General features: G+C 35.7%; 1 protein-coding gene across 1 annotated transcript in view; it reads right to left on the bottom strand.

Moving 5' to 3' along the window:
- The window catches only part of LOC111872672 (muscle M-line assembly protein unc-89), a gene marked incomplete at its 3' end in the record, with an annotated part of 150,842 nt that overhangs the window by 49,112 nt on the left and 84,390 nt on the right, over positions 1–17,340 (bottom strand). Inside the window, exons 25-30 of the mRNA XM_023866777.2 lie at positions 14,738–15,067; positions 11,057–11,119; positions 8,423–8,482; positions 6,267–6,323; positions 5,110–5,175; positions 790–840 (exon numbers count right to left, since the gene is read on the bottom strand). Of these exons, the coding sequence (XP_023722545.1) occupies positions 790–840; positions 5,110–5,175; positions 6,267–6,323; positions 8,423–8,482; positions 11,057–11,119; positions 14,738–15,067 (627 nt within the window). The remainder of the gene's footprint in view (positions 1–789; positions 841–5,109; positions 5,176–6,266; positions 6,324–8,422; positions 8,483–11,056; positions 11,120–14,737; positions 15,068–17,340) is intronic.

The following is a 17,340-nucleotide window of genomic DNA, read 5'->3' as shown; positions in this document are numbered from 1 at the left end:
TTATTTATTTAATTCCTGGTACTCATTTCTGTTAGAGGCTGAGTAAACCCCAGGCTAGAAGGATCAGGTTAACTGAAAAAATTCCAATGACCTCATCGGGATTCGATCCCGCAACCTTCCGGCTTGTAGCATAATGCCTCAACCAACTACGCTACCCCTTCTAGGACTCCTCTAGGATAAAAAATTATATTAAAGGGGCAATAAAAACAATTCAGGTCATTGTAAATTGAACTAAGCACTGGTGTATATCTGTAACCTGCAACTTCAGAACAATGTTTTTGCACGTTTGAATTCGTATGTCTTTAAAAATTGTAATTTAATAGTACATCCCTGTAACTCTGAATTGATATGGCCCTATAAACTAGAACTGATGTGCCCTTTGAAATTATAACTTAGAGATTGTTTCTTTGTAACTTGAGCCTGATATTTTGGGACTTCGGATTAATGTTTCCTGGAAAGTATTAGTGTATTACATCACACGGGTAATTCATTTAATTCAATATTAATAAGAATCAACACATGTTACAGTAAAATTAATCAAGAAAAACAAACGGAGAAGTAACAACATATATCACATATCCGAAAATATTTACACGTGTCGCTGTGCGTTTGTCTCATTTTGTTACTAGAAAAGAAGTTTATTCGTGTTAGACTGACGTCTTTATTTAAATTTTTTTGGAGGACACTAAACAGATATCAACGCTTCAGAGACATCAAGAGGAGTGCCTTGGCATTCAAACCAATCGAATTTTGAGTGCCTGTACCGTATGTAATGTGCCTTTTACTTACCGGTTTCGGTGTTTCTTCTTGTGTAGTCAAGGAAGTCTTCTTCTCCTCAGCCTTTCGTGTCGACATGGAACGGAAAAGAAGGAAAAGACTGCCCATTAAAGTCAATGAACAAAGCATGGAACATTACTTTGCATCTGACACCAATAATAATACTAATTAAAATAATAATTACTTAATAACAACAAATCAGCTCTGTAGTTTCACGTGCTAACTCAACAGCTGAGGGTCAAAGACTGATAAATGGCTCTGGTAGGGTTCACTGATGCCCGTAGGAGCACATCATTAAGTACCAGAACGCCACTTGTTAAGTAGGGCTCCACCGGTAAATACAAGCCCCCCACCCCCTCATCGTGGTGAACCTTGGGCAACATTTTGGGGTAAGAGCACATATGTGGCAGACGGAGCGGGAAGAAAGGGGAGTGTTCGGAGCTTTCAAACGGGATTCTCTGGCTAAGGGAAGCAAAAGCCCTACAGAAAACCGAGTGTTCAAATGGCTCTTTAGACGTGGTGAAGCCAAACCCCTAAGGAAGTACACCCTGACAGAAAAGTGTTGGTAGTTAGGTTGTTGGGTTGGGTAGAGGCTAACAACCTCTCCCCAGAAAATATTACTTGTTCAGAAACTCAAGGGAGGCAAATGTTAAACTTAAAAGAATTATATAGCCAAAGAAGAAGAATAAGAACAACTCAACAACTAAAGAAGCCAATTATAAATTTGGCATAATCACATTAAAAAATGTACAAGAGAACATGCAGTCCAAATACACCCATATACCATATTCTACTGCATAGCAGATGCAGGACAAACATAACCCCGTACTAAAACTGAATGCAACTGAATGCAGAAAACAAATTAACCAAAATTTAATATTATAGAAATTATTGCCAAATTTATTGATGTTGTAATAGATTCTGTTCGCGGCTAAGGCAGAGGGAATATATTGCTGCCTCTTTCATGTTGATGTCGTGCTTGGCTTACTGTTCAGCCCTGAAGACGGAGGTGATATATTCCTCCGAAATGTCGGTTGACTTTTACCAAACAGCATGGCGTTATACCACATAAGACAGAACGTCTCGACTGTATTAGTTTTTCGGGCTGATTTTAACTGTGGTTAGGACCTGTTCTAGATCTCCGCCCCTGTCAGCTACATCCTTACAGGTAGCATGTGCTGTTACATATCTCCCACGGCTACCCTATAAACAGAATTCCAGAGGGTAGCTTTGGTAAGAGGAAAAGATAATATAACAAATTTCTGTCACCCACTGGTATTTACTCCCTATTCGGACCCCACGGATGGGCAGAGCCAGGAAAATGCCCCTTTAACTAACCCTTTCATGTCTAAAATGGCGACTTCAAATAATCAAAACATATGTCTTTAAAGTATTTCTAATATATATGAAATTGTAACATAAACAGTAAATAAATCTGAAATTTCTTGGACTCCCAATTCTCCTAATCGCTAAGATAATTTAGTCTGGCTGTAATAGCACAACATTTGTACTGAATTGGAACCTATCTCCCTCATGATAGCAGTAACATGATCCACAACAATGCTGACGATAAACTTCATTGGCTTTGTTATATCCATGAAGGAAGCATGTCGGGCTACTGCATAGAAGATTTCGCTAGACTAACTGGCCTTATCCCCCCCCCCGATTACTAATTGCCCTCTCCTTCGTCTGTCCTCGCAGAGATTTTCCAAAGTATTTATGACATTTCGTTACATCACATTTGAATCACCATTACATCCCAACCTTGGTTAGACCATGCCAACTGCCTTCTCTTTCGTTCCTTTCTACTGCATGCAACAGGTACTATAACCTGAGTAACGCGTCTAAATCAACAGATATCTATCTCTTGTGTCGTCTTCCTTTAAGACCTGTGCTTGCGTTAGTGGAGCAAGTTTCTGCGCTTAATGCTTCTTTAATTATAAACAAAAAATAAAAGTGTGTTTAATTTTAAGGACACGTACTAATCANGTGAAACAAAATTACCTTTATTTCCACAGCTTTCTTCTGAACCGACATCCTCCTTTCTCCGTCCACTGTAACTTCTTCAGTCTGTAAAACAGAAAGATAGTCTCGTATGAGCAGTTTCGTGCGTCTTGAGAAGATCAATGTGAAATAATTTTGTTCAATTAAAAGGAAAGAGACATGCGGTGCATCTGAGCATGACCACAAAAACCAAACCCCTTTCAGGTTACAGGGAACCATTCATTTTAGAGATTTTCGGACTACATTCAAAAGCAGAAATACTAGAAAAACCTGAACTTCAGTAATTTTTAGATTTTACTCCTGTATATGCACCAATGGTTAAAGTACAGAAGAAATTAATTATTCATAAATTGTAGAACTTCATGTTTTAAGGTGAGTCGGGATAGCGCAGTCAGTACAGCGACTAGCTACTGGCTGGACGACCGAGGGGTCGGAGTTTGAGTCCCGGTGGGGTCAAGAATTTTCACTTCTCCATGTCGTCCAGACCGGCTCTGGGGTCCACCCAACCTTCTATCCAGCGGGTAACTGGGGCTCTTTCCTCGGGGGTAAAGTGACCGGAACGTGAATCTGACCACTGACCTCCCACTAATGCCGAGGTCAAGGAAGCCTTTGTCTATACATCCACTCCCCTATACACCTTCCTGGCGTGGTGCTTACTTAGATAGATACAAGGAAATTTACCTGTTATCAGCTTTTAAGAACAGTGGTCTTCTGGGATATAACGCCGTGTAGTCCCTTGAAAGTCAACTGATGCTTCGGAGGAACATGTCGCTTTCATCTTCAGATTCGAAGAATTAGGAGAATATGCTTGTGACCTGCTCCACGTTGGTTCCTTTCTTGTCTTATTCTTAGACCCTGAAGATGGGAAGAGACATGTTCTTCCGAAACGGAGGTTGACCTTCAACGGACTAATATCCTTTCATATATTATTTTCAGCGTATTCTTTCTGCCTAATTATGATCCTGATTCATGTATCTTCTTGCGATATGAATTACAATTAATATTGTACATGACATTTTGATAGTGATAAGGAACACAATTAAAAACATGTCCTTAAAGAGTACGTGGGTTTAATGAGTTCTTTCGTTACACATCGGTTATTACTTTTTTTTCAGAAAAGGATGTTTTTAGTTTTAGTTCGTATAAAATAACTGTACCTTTTGTGCTGAAACCTTCAGTTCCTGAACTTTCTTTTCTTCCTCTTGTTGCACAATCTGAACAGAGAGAAAATGGTAATAGAAACCAATTTAATAACACGACACTGCCTTCTTAATAATAATTACACAATTATTACTAAATTCACTACAAGGTCTGCACGTTATTTTTCAACAATTCTCGGTTGGAAAAGTAAGATATCTATTGCTATTATAATAATACAAGAAATTAAACTGTAAGAGAAATATATTGCTTAGAATATTATGTTTCGTGTTGTGCAAAAGCAGCTCGTGTTCATCTGAACGGGTGAAACCAAGAATGAATAAAATATACTCCCCTCCCAGATGTCTAGAAATGAGAGACTAGAAAAAAATAATCTTATTAGTTAAGTGTTTAGGTTTTAAGGCCTAATTTTTTGTTACATGGCACCCCCACTTATGTTTTTAGCAACTGTAGATTCATATTGTGCTGACAAAGAAATTTTAAACGAAGGGGCTACACCCCCTGTGTCCTGCGATAGAACACATTACTCCTCTTGACAGAAATTGCAATAGCTCTTGGGTCGGTGACGGATTCGGAACTATACCGACAGAGCGACCGCCGCTTGTCGGTGAATTTTAGTGCAAGGAACTTTCACATAAAATTGGGCTAGAGCCCTTGAGGCAAGATCTTCCATGCACTTCATGCAACATGAGAAAANACTATAACCTGAGTAACGCGTCTAAATCAACAGATATCTATCTCTTGTGTCGTCTTCCTTTAAGACCTGTGCTTGCGTTAGTGGAGCAAGTTTCTGCGCTTAATGCTTCTTTAATTATAAACAAAAAATAAAAGTGTGTTTAATTTTAAGGACACGTACTAATCATTTTGTGATGAAGCATTCAGAATAATTGCAGTCTAGTATGTAAGCAAAGTTTGGAGCACCATTTTTGGCTCAAAAATAAAATATACAACTCATTTTAAAGTGTATTTTTAAGGGGGAGGGGGCTTCAATACACAGGAGAAAAACGCTTTTATACCTGTTAAAACATTTTCACTGCCAATAAATATGTTCTGAAGGGCCTTTAAGTTCACAAAAACTTTACCCTGCATAAAAACATATAGGCTTGGTTTGGTTTTACACAGCAATTGAGACAATATCTTGAAGGTCTTTGGAGTGTGAAACAAAATTACCTTTATTTCCACAGCTTTCTTCTGAACCGACATCCTCCTTTCTCCGTCCACTGTAACTTCTTCAGTCTGTAAAACAGAAAGATAGTCTCGTATGAGCAGTTTCGTGCGTCTTGAGAAGATCAATGTGAAATAATTTTGTTCAATTAAAAGGAAAGAGACATGCGGTGCATCTGAGCATGACCACAAAAACCAAACCCCTTTCAGGTTACAGGGAACCATTCATTTTAGAGATTTTCGGACTACATTCAAAAGCAGAAATACTAGAAAAACCTGAACTTCAGTAATTTTTAGATTTTACTCCTGTATATGCACCAATGGTTAAAGTACAGAAGAAATTAATTATTCATAAATTGTAGAACTTCATGTTTTAAGGTGAGTCGGGATAGCGCAGTCAGTACAGCGACTAGCTACTGGCTGGACGACCGAGGGGTCGGAGTTTGAGTCCCGGTGGGGTCAAGAATTTTCACTTCTCCATGTCGTCCAGACCGGCTCTGGGGTCCACCCAACCTTCTATCCAGCGGGTAACTGGGGCTCTTTCCTCGGGGGTAAAGTGACCGGAACGTGAATCTGACCACTGACCTCTCACTAATGCCGAGGTCAAGGAAGCCTTTGTCTATACATCCACTCCGCTATACACCTTCCTGGTGTGGTGCTTACTTAGTTAGATACAAGGAAATTTACCTGTTATCAGCTTTTAAGAACAGTGGTCTTCTGGGATATAACGCCGTGTAGTCCCTTGAAAGTCAACTGATGCTTCGGAGGAACATGTCGCTTTCATCTTCAGATTCGAAGAATTAGGAGAATATGCTTGTGACCTGCTCCACGTTGGTTCCTTTCTTGTCTTATTCTTAGACCCTGAAGATGGGAAGAGACATGTTCTTCCGAAACGGAGGTTGACCTTCAACGGACTAATATCCTTTCATATATTATTTTCAGCGTATTCTTTCTGCCTAATTATGATCCTGATTCATGTATCTTCTTGCGATATGAATTACAATTAATATTGTACATGACATTTTGATAGTGATAAGGAACACAATTAAAAACATGTCCTTAAAGAGTACGTGGGTTTAATGAGTTCTTTCGTTACACATCGGTTATTACTTTTTTTTCAGAAAAGGATGTTTTTAGTTTTAGTTCGTATAAAATAACTGTACCTTTTGTGCTGAAACCTTCAGTTCCTGAACTTTCTTTTCTTCCTCTTGTTGCACAATCTGAACAGAGAGAAAATGGTAATAGAAACCAATTTAATAACACGACACTGCCTTCTTAATAATAATTACACAATTATTACTAAATTCACTACAAGGTCTGCACGTTATTTTTCAACAATTCTCGGTTGGAAAAGTAAGATATCTATTGCTATTATAATAATACAAGAAATTAAACTGTAAGAGAAATATATTGCTTAGAATATTATGTTTCGTGTTGTGCAAAAGCAGCTCGTGTTCATCTGAACGGGTGAAACCAAGAATGAATAAAATATACTCCCCTCCCAGATGTCTAGAAATGAGAGACTAGAAAAAAATAATCTTATTAGTTAAGTGTTTAGGTTTTAAGGCCTAATTTTTTGTTACATGGCACCCCCACTTATGTTTTTAGCAACTGTAGATTCATATTGTGCTGACAAAGAAATTTTAAACGAAGGGGCTACACCCCCTGTGTCCTGCGATAGAACACATTACTCCTCTTGACAGAAATTGCAATAGCTCTTGGGTCGGTGACGGATTCGGAACTATACCGACAGAGCGACCGCCGCTTGTCGGTGAATTTTAGTGCAAGGAACTTTCACATAAAATTGGGCTAGAGCCCTTGAGGCAAGATCTTCCATGCACTTCATGCAACATGAGAAAATTATGTTCTTTAAAACTGTCTTGTGCCATACCAAATGCAAACAAATTAGAAATTTATTAAATAACATTTTACAGAGTGAAGGGTCAAAAACTGGTGGGAATTGGTCCCTCAAGCTCTTAGTTGCGTCTAGATATATGCCATATTAATATCATAATATGTTATTTAATTCATATACATTTCAATTTAAAAGTTCGGCATAACGAGTTTTGCAGTAGACAGCTCCTTCACATGTATTTCTACATCCAGTCACTCTAAACGCTACTACTGCTACTGCTACTGCTACTACTACTACTACTACTACTACTAATAATAATAATAATAATAATAATAATAATAAGGTAAACTTGTCCCTGTACTTAACTAATTAAGCACTACGCCATGAAGGCGTGTGGTGGAATGGATGTATAGATCCATATTTTCTTGATCTCGGCACTAGTTGGAGGTGAGTGGTCAGCTTCACGCCCCGGCCGCTTTACTTCCTGGGAAAGAGCCCCCGGTATCAATTGGAAAGGGGGCTGGATGGGCTCCAGATCCTACCGGGACTCGAATTCCGAACCCTCCGTCGTCCAGCCCGTAGCCAGTCGCTATACCGTCTACTCTATGCTGGTTCCCAGATACTAATACTAATATTAATACTCTTTTTATTTCTGAATTCATACTTTCTTATGACCCAATCTTAATATTGTGTTTTGTTTTGATCCCCATTTTACGTACAAGTGACTGTGAATAGATACTGTCAATGTTTTGAATCGATTAATTTGAACAATTTATTACGCTCAGCCATTTACTTACTTACTTACTCATGGAGCTAAGCCCTTCCTGAGGAGCCGCCAATTCTGCAGCTACTCAAGAATTTCCCAGCACTTTATGGAACCCGAAGGTTCATCAACGTGTTCACAAGAACAATCCACTAAATTCTTTCCTCCCTTTCTTTGTTTCAGAACATTTTAACAGTACATGTTCAGCATCCTTCTCTACCCGAAACACGTGGCATCCATCCTTCTGAACACCGTTTACAGTTGAAAATAATTTCCCAGTTCTTTCTTCAAGCCATACTATCCTATTTCTCTCAATAATGAAAGTAGACCTATTTCTAGTTGCATTATCTCTATTCGTTTCATAACAGAATAACGAAACATCATTTCATTTACATTCAAAAACATGTTCTGCCTTTGTGTGTCGTTAGGTCTCTTCCTAATGCATGGACAATACCCAGAAACATAATACTTGTATTAATGTACCATCATACAAAAATGCCTAGCAAAATGGGTAGTTCCTTCTCTAGCTCCACTATTCCGTCTTTTAGGCCGTTTATCAAGCTGTTGCCTGACAGTGGACGCTTGACTCTGATTCCACTATTGCGGCTTTTAGGTGACATTTCACAATATACTTATACATAAAATGTCCCCTAATTTTGTCAGAACAACACTTTTTTTTTAAAAGAAATTTGCTTGCATACCTTTTCATCAGTTTTGACTATAGATGACTTCCTTCGTGTTTCAGTTTTCGCCTCGGTTACCTGTACATAAAAAAGTAACCCATTAAAACAATTGAAAAAATTTACTGACATTTATTCAGTTCCCTTATGATAATCCGTACGCACCGTGCAGCTGAAATAAATGAACGCATAATTTATTACAACATATTTCATTTCCAATTTCACTATCATAACATAACCCATAAATACCTTGGTGTGCATAATGTAAGCATACAAAATAAGGAACGTTAATATACACAGAAAGGAGAAAAGTATAGAAGAAAAGAATTCTCTTCGACTTTTCATGAAACAGAACAATCAGACACATTCACATTCGAATATTTAAAGAGCAATATATTATACCTCAAAAAGTCTCTAGTAGTGTAAACTTCATGGTTAAAATTGTTCTTCTATTGGCTGTAGATTCAGTAATAGCATATGATAATGCATATATTTAAACAGAATTGCGAGATAGAAGTTAGCTTTCGTTCCACTAAGCATCATGCGACCAACTTAGACTGAAATATATTTCCTGCCAATACGAATTAAATCCAGAATATTTTAATTGAGTTATATACATGCACAGATCTTCATTTTCCTTTTAAATGGAAAACTATATAGGAGAGAACATTCTCCCTAAAATATAGCTCGTTATATCAAATAGTAATGAATAAACAAAAGAAATTAAGGTAACGTTAAAAAATCTCGAAATTGTCTGTTTTAATGTAGGTTGCAAGCGATTTCAGAACTCCTCACATAAAATGCATATTTTATTTTCAAATAGTAAAAAAAAAAAAAAAAATCTTAAGAATTCATCAATGTACCCCATAAAGACCCACGTCTGTTTAACGTTCATTCAATTCGGATTGAAGTCTGGTTCACTATTATGAAAAGTAGTTCTCTATGCAATCATACAGTGAGGAGACTAAGCACAATTATTTCGAGTCTATATCTTTGGATTTGCTATCTAGAAATTGGATTAATTCTGCAAGTCAGTATTATGGATTCATTGACTTCTCAGTAATTTTGGAGGCTCAAATGATTTTTAAATCTTCAGAATTGAAAGTAGGACTTCACATGATTTTCTCCTTCAGGAATATTTTTAAAGTTCAATGTATGAAGCGTTTCTTGCTGGTCTGGGTATTTCAACTTATTTCACTTTAAAACAAAAAGAGTTAAGTAATATTAAGTATAATTAATATATTTCTCTCCGAGAGATATTCACAATTTTTGCAGTGGACAGGTTAAGGCATAGCTTAATGTTTCATAAATGACATTAATGCATAATTCATGAAAAGTCTATGACCAGACACTCAAGCATAAATTGATAAAATTAATCTAATGGAAATTACGCTTACAATTTAAATAATCAAGTCTTGATTTTAAAATTTACTGTGGAATTACAGATACCGAAATTACTGTAATGGTATTTTATAGTCAAATTTATATGAAATAAAAAATTGTAATTAGAGAAAATCATATAAATAATTTTATTTTGCTCAAACTTCTTTTTCAAGCATTATTCCATGCTCTACGATTTTCATCGCCCGAAGAATGTTGTGTAAGACTCGAATACAAAAACAAAAAGATTAACCCAAACTAGACGTTTCAAGAATAGTTAACATGCCACATTTAAGATGACATGAAATGCCAAAATCCCGCAACATAGCACTGGATATTGTTACTTATATTTTCATTTCCGGTAATTTGAGAGTAATCAATAAAAAATTAACAGGAAGTAATGGTGTCTACTACAAATTTATGTACATTGCTTGTTCATGTATCAGTATTTACTTATCCCTCACATTTAAGAATACCCCAAAAATATATGTAGAAGCAATCATTGAAATATAAAAGCATTAGACATAAACATAAAGAAACCTTAAAGGGAAGATGGCTAATTCAAACGTAGAAGACGGCGAAGAATGTAAAGAAATGCATAATTAGTACATCGTAATAGAGAAGTGTTAAACTACTGAAGATACTCAAAACTTGCATTCAAAGAAGAATGTTAAAAAAGATGCAGAAGACCATCTTGATATTACATGAAAATGAATAACCCTTCTTCACGATCACGAGATTATTTGCAGTATGACACAAATATCAGAATTGCCAACAACCACTTAAAACTGAAATATAGAGATTATAACCTTAGGTCATGCTGGAAGGAAAGCAGAAATGGAAAATACAGCACATATTTGAATCCTCTAGTAATTCACTGCTTAGATAGGTCAGATTACGGAAAATAATGAAATATGTTGAATTTAAACATCAACCAATTCTGTAACTCTCGTTCTTCATACTGCATAGTTCAAAGATATTTGTTTCGAAGTGATTTCCTGTCACCAAGGTTAAATTAGCTAAGTTCAAGCAATATTGCATGATCACAAGGTAAACAAATGAGACAAAACAACCCTTCTGCCTGCGGAATATTGGAAGAACTCACAAATACAAATATGTCGTCTTGGTAAAATTATTTTACCTACTTCATTTGCCGACAGTATGAAAGGATTGCAAATGAAACTGCCAAAGAAAGTGCTGTTAGAAGAATGAAATGACTTTACAGCAAAACCAGACACATGTGTTGTGAAGATATCTGGAACCCAATTATCATACCTTGTCACCACTTTCCAATTCAATGGATGGTCTCTTGCTGTCTTTCTTCGCTCCATTTTTCAGCTAAAAGTAAAAATATTTTTTATTATGGCCACTGCATCCATATGAAGAAATTTACCACACTGATACGCCTTCGTTCTGCTTACTTTTAATTACAAAAAAAATTATAAAGCCTTTCACAATATATTGTGGCTTGTCAGTTGCATACATATCCATTTTGTTCAATATACGTATTTAATACCAGAACTTACAAAACAATGTATTTAGTTTTACTTTTAATAGTATGCAATTATACTAAATACAATAGAGAAAAAAATTAAAATTTTATTCTAAATTGAGAGATAACTTATGTTATAAAAGGACAACTTGACGTGAATTAAGAAAGACACAAGCAGAAGAAACACAACTAGAATTGATGACAGAGAAATAGAACAGAACCACCAGTGATTAAGAAAACAGTATATTCAGTTGCAGAAGACAGAGCAGGACAATCGTGGAAGTAGTAAGTGAAGAATATATAGAATAACTGAAGAACTCTTTTCCAGTAGAAATGCTGAAAGATTCGCATAAGACAATGAAAAAGCAGCACGAAGTGCTAAAAACTCGTTATTTTGACAAGCAGAATGAAGACTGAGCGGGGCCTTAGCATAGGTTTCAAAATACAAACTTCCAAGTGTTATGCACACTTTATTCCATCCCTGAGGTTTGGGATTCTCGCCCAGATGAGTATTAAGATGGCGGTTTTATGGAATGTGTTGCCGTGTAGTTTGGTTGATAGTACTGTCACATGATATGTGCCTATAGAAGGGGTTTGGAATAGTAATGGGATTTACTGGGCACTTTAACACACAACTCGTGACTACATTTTACAGAGCACTATCACACAGACTAGCGTTCTCATTCACGGTCATCAGTGCGCTGCTTGGTAACGTCTTCCAGCAGAAGACATTCCTCTGATTCCGAGGTCACGTCCTCGCAGGCTGGCGACCATCTCACACCCACCTCCTGCTCTTCTAACTGCAGTCTCAAGACTCTCCGGTAATGGCAACAGGCCTTCGTTATATAGCCTCGGTAGGGACCGGACAGAAAATACCGCTTCCAACAGTTACTCCATTGTTGAGTGTCACACAGCCGTTACCTTGCAATGGCTGTTTCTCTGTTTCCACTGTTCTTTCTTTGAGCAAGTATACTGTAATACCAAGTACACGGCGTCACATCCACGAAAACCGTAACCTTATCTATTTCTTCTTTACGGTTGTTCGTACATATGTACATGTGTGTAAAAATGTTGCAGCGTTATTTCCATGCATATTTGTTTGTGAATCATCACATCTGCAAACAGCGGAATTGAGACACCCTTAGAAGCATGGATATTTGCAGAAATAGACTTTGAAGAACATATTTAATTAAATAAAAATGCGATTGCTAGTGAACAGAACTGACTGTAATGTTAAATTAGGACATGTAAAAGTATAATGTAATGAAATGGTATTTACTTTTGCGAAGGAAAAACATCCTATATTTAGATAGTCCTACAGAAATCCGCAGCAAATCAAGTAGGTCATACATAAATTTATTATTTAAATTTCTTTATTATTAAATTATTATTAAATTTATTATTACTGTGATATTTGCATTACATGCGTAATTTATAGGTCCTTTGTCACATTCGCAGAATTATCTAGCATGTACAGGAAGTATGACATTCTATCTAATTGTTCCCGTTCGTTCTCAAAGACATTTTGGAGACATATCTTCTCAAAGAGCGAAGTCGGCGAATTCCGTTGTTGCGGTACCGTGCATGATATTGGAAATGTTCCAGTTCTCTCCATAAATTTTGCTCAAATTTGATGAAATCGAATATTGATATTTGTATGTAATACCCGAATTATGCCTCCAGTAATAAGCCTGAGGGCAGTATAATGTTAAGATCACTAACAAATACTCGTACAATTTGTTTTCAAATGCGGCTAGCAATGTTAAAAAAAACAGAACCCTCGTTTTTGACACTTGTATACAAACACGCATAGAGCTAGTTAATTTCTAAATCATGTTGTCCAGGTGAGAGATCGCCTAATTTTGAAATATGTATATGGACTCTAAATTTAGGATATCGGCAACATAAATAAATAAAATACAACAAAATGCACATTAACTTCTGAGCCACGATCTTCATAACGTCCATATAACTCATCATTTTTCTCAGATTTTTCTTGAAATTGAGGATGCCTGATTTATATAAACATGTATATTATATAAACCCTATTTTATATTTCTAGAATCATCGAATAGTTTGGAGTACTGTCATTTACACCGCCATAACAATATAGGAGCTAGACAAATTTTGAAACCTGAATTTAGCTTTCATTGTGACATATCTGTCACTGTAAAGATTAGTTTGTGTTAATTGGTTTTAAAAAGAAAATGATATTAAGAGTATGGCACGGGTATCAAATGTGTTTTTCACGTGATATTAATTACCGGATATTTTCACTGAAATTATATTTTAAGAAAGCAGTAGCAAATAATATATACAGCTAATCATTATTAATACATATAAAACATGTTAAGATTATCTTATGAAACTTTAGATGTATACCAGTCGTGTATGTAGAAGATTTAGAGAAAATGCATAATATATAATAAATCAGATTACCGGAATTCGGTTTCACTAAAACGTTAAATGTAAATTTGACTGGTAACTTGTCAAGATTTTTCAAGAACATATGGATTTAGCTTCTTTTTGAAAATAAAAATGGTAATTTTGCATAATCTTGATGGCAACTATGATGAGCCTACGAAGTTTATTCATTCGCATTATGTCAACAATGAATATATGAATTCTTCGCATTTCCTTGTGTAGCTTTGGAAATAATTCTTACCGTAATATCCTGTATATAAAATGAGAGCTACGTCGAACATTTTCTTGAGTTAATACACCTCCTGTTTCTTCCATCCAAATAAAAAACATAATGTAGATTCTAAAGGGTACTGACGATTGTGTGTAACACACAGAATTATTGGGTTTTTAGAATTTACCCATCATCCTGTATTCTATAAAATAGAAAACACGATGTTTAGGAAGCTGAATCTGTTTCCGTCTTCAGGTGGGGGGGGGGAAGGCACTTACACAGTTGAGCCCCTTAGAAAGAGCTAATCTCCAGTGATTGAGATTTGCTCTTTCTAAGGGGAACAAATGAGTACCTGTCTTCCCCCTCCTCATCTCAGGACGGAAACAGACCCATTTTCCGAAATGTCATGTTTTCTATTTTCTAGACAACCGGACGATGAAAAAACCCCCAAAACCCAGTGATTCTGTGATAAACTTAAGGATCAACAATAAAAGAATCTTTAGAATATAGAACTTTGAATTTTGAAAACTCATTCAACCGAAGTCTTGACACTTATTAAATGCATCCAATCATACTCCATCAAACGATAGAAACGCGTTTTATAGAACCACGTGTTAAATTTTTAAATAAGTAATAAGTCTGACATTCCGAAGAAAGTGCATGCCATAAGGATATTTTAAAATGAATAGTGAAAGAAGAACAGTCACTTTCAATTAAAATTTTGGTAGAGATAAAATTAATATACACTCAAAAATTTATAGACTGGGGCGCTATTTACAATTTTAGTCAGGTGCATTATTCAGGTCCCTTTAATTAATGCACTTCCTACCTTCCCGTCATTAGTTTTCTCCGGGACTGGGCTTCTAGATTCAGTGTCTCTTTCCACAGGCTTCAGCTGAACCATGTGGAAGGGTACATCTGTCACTTTCATCCTCGGTATGCGTTTTTGTTGTGAATCTGCTGTGTTACATGTACCTGTAACTTGTCCTGGTTTCAAGTCTCCTTTTTGTTCCGAATTGGGTTCTTTTATGTTCTGTTTGTCAGTGTCGTGTTTCTCTGTTCTTTCCAATTCCAGAACTCCTGTTTCTTCATTTTTGACATTACTTTCCTGTTCTTTTACCTGATCTAATTCGATGTTAGAATCCAATTCTTCTTTATTCTGAAGTGTAACAGAAGTATATACTTGGAAGGACATAACACAGCATTCTTCTACCCACAAAATTTGGTGATAAATAATATTATAATTTTCGTCAGCTGCTCTATATAAATTTATTCCTCCTTTCACTAAGCGACACTAACCAGACGACATTTCACTGTTGAATGTTGTGTTGAGTCCTTCAGAAAACTGACAAACACAACATATTCACTTTACTCACTATTAAATTGTTCCAATAACGATGAGGCATTTGAGGTTATCACCAGTATTTCGTGAATAGAGTTTAAAATGAATTCCCTATATAATTGTCATAGTAAAATAATAACCACAACAATGGATGTATATTTGTGACACCACGTAAATAAACTGAGATATATTAAGAAAAATGAAAACAATACTTATAATTTAAGAACGGGGTACTTTTTCATAATTATATATATATATATATTGGCAGAATATTTTAAGAGAATGACAGATATGGCCTTACGAAATTTGTAAAATGAAAGTGCCTTATGAAATTTGTAAAATGAAGGTGCCACAGTTCTTATATACAGGACGCCTTCAGAGAAAAGCATATCTAAGAAGTGAAACACTACTTGTAGCAAAATCCAATTGTAGAATGAAGTGATTCCATTGATGATTATGTAAATGCTGTGCCTATTTGAATTTATTAATTTGCGTGAGGGTATAAATTTTAATTTTGCAAAATACCAAATGCCGGCATGAATGAAGCAGCAAAAAATGAATTGAATGTTTTTAACAAAGCGGAAGAAATATTTTGTTTCAGTCTTTTTACAGAAACAGACTGCAATCGACGTTTTCTGCGGACAAACTCATTTTTTTCCGACAGTCGTTCAATATTCTGATAGCAATTTATAATCATCCTCTGAAAAGACGTAATGTGCAACTCGGTAGGTTTCCATACAATTTCGTCACGAGTCTTAATAGTATTTGTAGTCGACTATCCATAAAGTAAGTTCTCAAGGCGACATGACACCTGAAATGACTACAAATTCCACATAATTCTTGCCAAAATATGTTAAAACCGCATTCATGAACTCTCTTATATTGATTGCGAAGCAAATTCATAATTAGATAATATTTGCATCTTAATGCATTACGTTATTAAAATAACTAATAATGTTGACTTAATTATTTAACAAAACGTAACACAATTTTAGAAAGACAAGGATTGATATATATTTATACAGAAGCAATAATTCGTATCATTGACATTAAGATTCCTTATTACATTTATAAATTTATCAGTTCCCGAAAAGTAAACTTCTTTCACTAATTCTCTAAGGTTAAATTTATTTAGCACATTCTGAAACTGGAAAGTGCATCAACACATTCTGATTTTGGATTATATACATCTTCTTTCCACCTCTTGAAAATATGTAGAACGAAAACAAAATATTGCAGTGCAACACTTTCCTAGGACAATTGGCAACTTAAATAAAAATGATGGATAATACGAGAAGAGTGCATTTAAGAATGACTTTATGTGCGTTATATAAGCACTGAATGCATGTATGAATGAACAATGAATATTTATAATGTCCATTATAATCTACATTTTGGAGTATCGGCGTTTGATTCCCTTTAGAGAAATGTTTCTCATTAAGACTGCAGTATTCTCGTTAAGTATTTTAAGTTTCACTTTAGTAATATAACATTAATACCTTCCGTCATATTAGGTATAAAATTATGCACAATTATGTATAGCAGAACTGTAAACATTAAATTTTCTTTTTGATCTCTGTTTTAATTCCTCAATATCTACACCCTTGCCCTATTAACTGTCTTGACGCAAACTGTAGGAATAAAGAGATATTTCAGTGCAGTGTATTCTTATGACAGCAGAAGTGTGTATAATGTAATTCCAAGAAAGTAACATGTAATGTTAGAAGAATAGGTCTATCCGTGAGAAAAGTTTAGTATTAAGAAAACATTAATACATTATCAGAAATTATACAGATTGCAGCATTTATATCTGACACATTTGTAATTGTTGTGGTTGGGTGAGATATCACGTAATGTTGTGGAATTTTGCATGTGACGCCGTACAGTTTTGAAGGATGGAGCATTATGAAGTGAGGAAGGGAACGGCTCTGGTGGAGCTTTAATGTAAAGAAGCCCTCATTTCTACAAATATTTTCAGGCAGAAGAATCCCTTGACGGAACAGCATTTTGTTCTTTGCTGGGAAAGTTTATAACAAATGGAGTGTTCGGCTAGCTCGGCACGCTTTACGGCCTACAAGTAGGACGGTGGA

The sequence above is a fragment of the Cryptotermes secundus genome, unplaced genomic scaffold (assembly GCF_002891405.2).
Source record: "Cryptotermes secundus unplaced genomic scaffold, Csec_1.0 scaffold102, whole genome shotgun sequence".
NCBI lineage: Eukaryota > Metazoa > Arthropoda > Insecta > Blattodea > Kalotermitidae > Cryptotermes > Cryptotermes secundus.
This window is presented reverse-complemented; position numbering and strand designations above follow the sequence as displayed.